The sequence below is a fragment of the Penaeus japonicus genome, unplaced genomic scaffold (assembly GCF_977035675.1).
Source record: "Penaeus japonicus unplaced genomic scaffold, GWHDUDI00000001_assembly GWHDUDI00000026, whole genome shotgun sequence".
Lineage (NCBI taxonomy): Eukaryota > Metazoa > Arthropoda > Malacostraca > Decapoda > Penaeidae > Penaeus > Penaeus japonicus.
In genome coordinates this window covers 18,017,610-18,020,109 of record NW_028234428.1, presented here as the reverse complement: position 1 = coordinate 18,020,109, position 2,500 = coordinate 18,017,610, and the positions used below count along the sequence as shown (strand labels likewise).

The following is a 2,500-nucleotide window of genomic DNA, read 5'->3' as shown; positions in this document are numbered from 1 at the left end:
TGATCGTCGTCGGGATGAAGATGGTGAGAATCTCGGACGCGTATAAGTGCTTCATTTGAATCACTACCTCCAGACCTGAATAAGGTTCGCGCGTCTTCAATTTGTTCACCACAATGCGCCCGATGTCATATTCGGACAACCTGTCATTGCGGTCATAATTGATGCCATCGCCGTACTTGAGCAGCGCCACGTACGCGTCAGTGTTGCGCTTCACTTGGAAAATCATGCTACAGTAATTGGTGTTGAACGGGTAGTAAAAGAAGTTGAAGTTGCAGGAAAAGGTGATGGTGTACTTCCTGGAGATGCGGAGGTAGTTCTCGTGGCCATTGTAGATGGAGGCTACGGAGGCAGAAAATCAACGTTAGACACAGGGTACACAGGGATGACTAAGTCAGTGTATTCAGTAGTGTGAGGTGCTAACAAAAAATGACACATGATCAATTTTAAAGGAGTCTATATTTCTGTCCAAATGTATGTCATAGGGACGGGCCTAACAAAACTTAATGATCAGCCTCTCCGTGTTCTCATGAATGATTGTATCCATACTCCTGTGTATACAACACGAAGTTACACTGCATTAAAGAAATATTACTCTACTCCTCAACTGTAATATCCAGCACTATTGTGTGGCATCATTAAAATGCTTACATCTAATTTTATTTACTGGAAATTTGGAGAAGACTTAAATTTACGTAATGATGCATAAGCGGAACAGCTGCAATTCTTTAGATAATGGATTAACCATTTAATACTGGCTGTATTTTTTTCCTGTCTTCTCTTTTGCTTTGTTTTCTGTTCGCCATTTTTTCGGCAGTCTACAATTACACACAGCAAAATCAATCTCTCTGTTTCAAATATACATAGAGTGTAGCATTTGTTAAGGAAATACACTCTTCTTTTCAGTCAGGAAAATTAGATAACTAAATGGAAATAAAAAAAAACAGTAATGAACCACTTCTAATTTATAAATGAAGGTCATTATTCTACACATATATAACCCACAAGGACTACGCTAAATGCCAGATTAGGAGCCTGACGGATGGCCTCAGAGGCAAGTCTCACCTTCCTTAGATAGCTCTACGTTGTCTTGTACTTTCCCCCCGAGACGTTTTATGGTCACTTTGGAGTGGAGATCAACCTCGGAGTTCTGGTTGCCTTCCGCGTTGAGGAAGTCCACCACAGGAACCCAGATTTCCTTCGCGTCGACTGGCAGGACGATGTTTAACTGGCGATCTTGCTTGAGGTTCTTGAAATGCAGTCGGATGTCCTTCCATATCATCCTGGCGTTGGTGTGAGGTTGGCGTTATGGGAGAGGCTTTACTTATTTATTAAAAATCAATCCAAGTATTCATTATAAAAAGAAAAGAAGGAGCAGTAGCGTACTTGACTACGACGTCGACCGTGAAGCGATTCCGAATGGGCTCGACGGACTTGAAGGACTCCAGGGTGAGGTTGAGGAAGACCGGCAGAGGCCCGGTGTTGTTGAGGGAGGGCGGGGGCAGCTCCGGCTGGTATCCTGTGGAAGACAAGGAAGCTTAGGAAAACAGAAATGAATCTGATTCTGAAGAACCATTTCAAATGACATTTCAGAGATTTGTAGCGTACGATTTTTTTTTTCTCTTCGCTTCCTGTGAGTTTATTTCACTGTAATGTAGGCATCTGTGTACTTATCATGCGTAAGTACTAGATAATTGTGAAGAAGAGAAGACGTTTGTGTCTTTACCCTCTGGTTTCAGCACAATGTTGCAGTCAAGTTCGTCAGATTTATCGATACACTGAGGTCGCCGGTCACACACTTGGTCAATATCGATGCAGTTGCCGTCGTTGCATGTGAATTTGACGTTGTTCTGGCACTGCGTGAGCGCCATCGAGATCAGCTCCCCGGACTTCCGGCCACAGAAACCGTGGGAGAACCTCCAGCTGTTCCTTCCGATGGGGTAATCGACGGAGCCCGATTCCTCCATGATGGCGAACGTGTTGTTCTCCAGGATGTTTTCCAGCCTCCAGTCGAGGCCGTCGTAGAAGACGTGCGACCGGTAGTAGCCGCGGAAGTAGGGCTTGCGGTTCCTCAGGCCGGCCAGGATGAAGCGGTCGTCGTACAGGTTGCTGTCGCAGATGCCGCGCAGCCGCAAGAACACGGGGATCCGCACTCGGCACACAGGGCAGAACTTAAACGACTTGTGGCAGCCGTTGTCAGCCCAGGTGCCGCTGAACGAGCCGCCCTTCATGACCGCGCAGTTCTCGAGCTCCCCGCCGTTGGGCTGCCCCTGCGCCCACAGCAAGAACTGCACCTCTTCGTGAGAGTTGTAGTAGCGCCAGTCCTTCTCCCCGTCCTCGTCCCGGATCCCCAGCCACATGAGCGCGCCTCCATCGGCGGCGCAAATGTCGGCATTGACAGATGACAGTCTGCAAGGGTGTCACTGCATGTCATTAAATTTATTTAATATTCATTCTTGTTTTTCGTTTTTTAAATCTTTTTTTGGTTGGGGGAGGGATCAGA

The 2,500-nt window shown here is 46.6% G+C and overlaps 2 protein-coding genes across 3 annotated transcripts in view; one reads left to right on the top strand and one right to left on the bottom strand.

Annotated features, from left to right (window-relative positions):
- Nucleotides 1-2,500, top strand: part of LOC122249243 (Calcium and integrin binding family member 2) — a 28,379-nt gene that overhangs the window by 7,018 nt on the left and 18,861 nt on the right. The gene's annotated exons all lie outside the window — the stretch shown is intronic.
- LOC147468805 (uncharacterized) overlaps nucleotides 1-2,500 on the bottom strand; it is a 4,331-nt gene that overhangs the window by 838 nt on the left and 993 nt on the right. Inside the window, exons 3-6 of the mRNA XM_086552433.1 lie at nucleotides 1,724-2,406; nucleotides 1,384-1,516; nucleotides 1,063-1,280; nucleotides 1-339 (exon numbers count right to left, since the gene is read on the bottom strand). The exon at nucleotides 1-339 is cut by the window's left edge and continues 838 nt beyond it. Of these exons, the coding sequence (XP_086408559.1) occupies nucleotides 1-339; nucleotides 1,063-1,280; nucleotides 1,384-1,516; nucleotides 1,724-2,406 (1,373 nt within the window). The remainder of the gene's footprint in view (nucleotides 340-1,062; nucleotides 1,281-1,383; nucleotides 1,517-1,723; nucleotides 2,407-2,500) is intronic.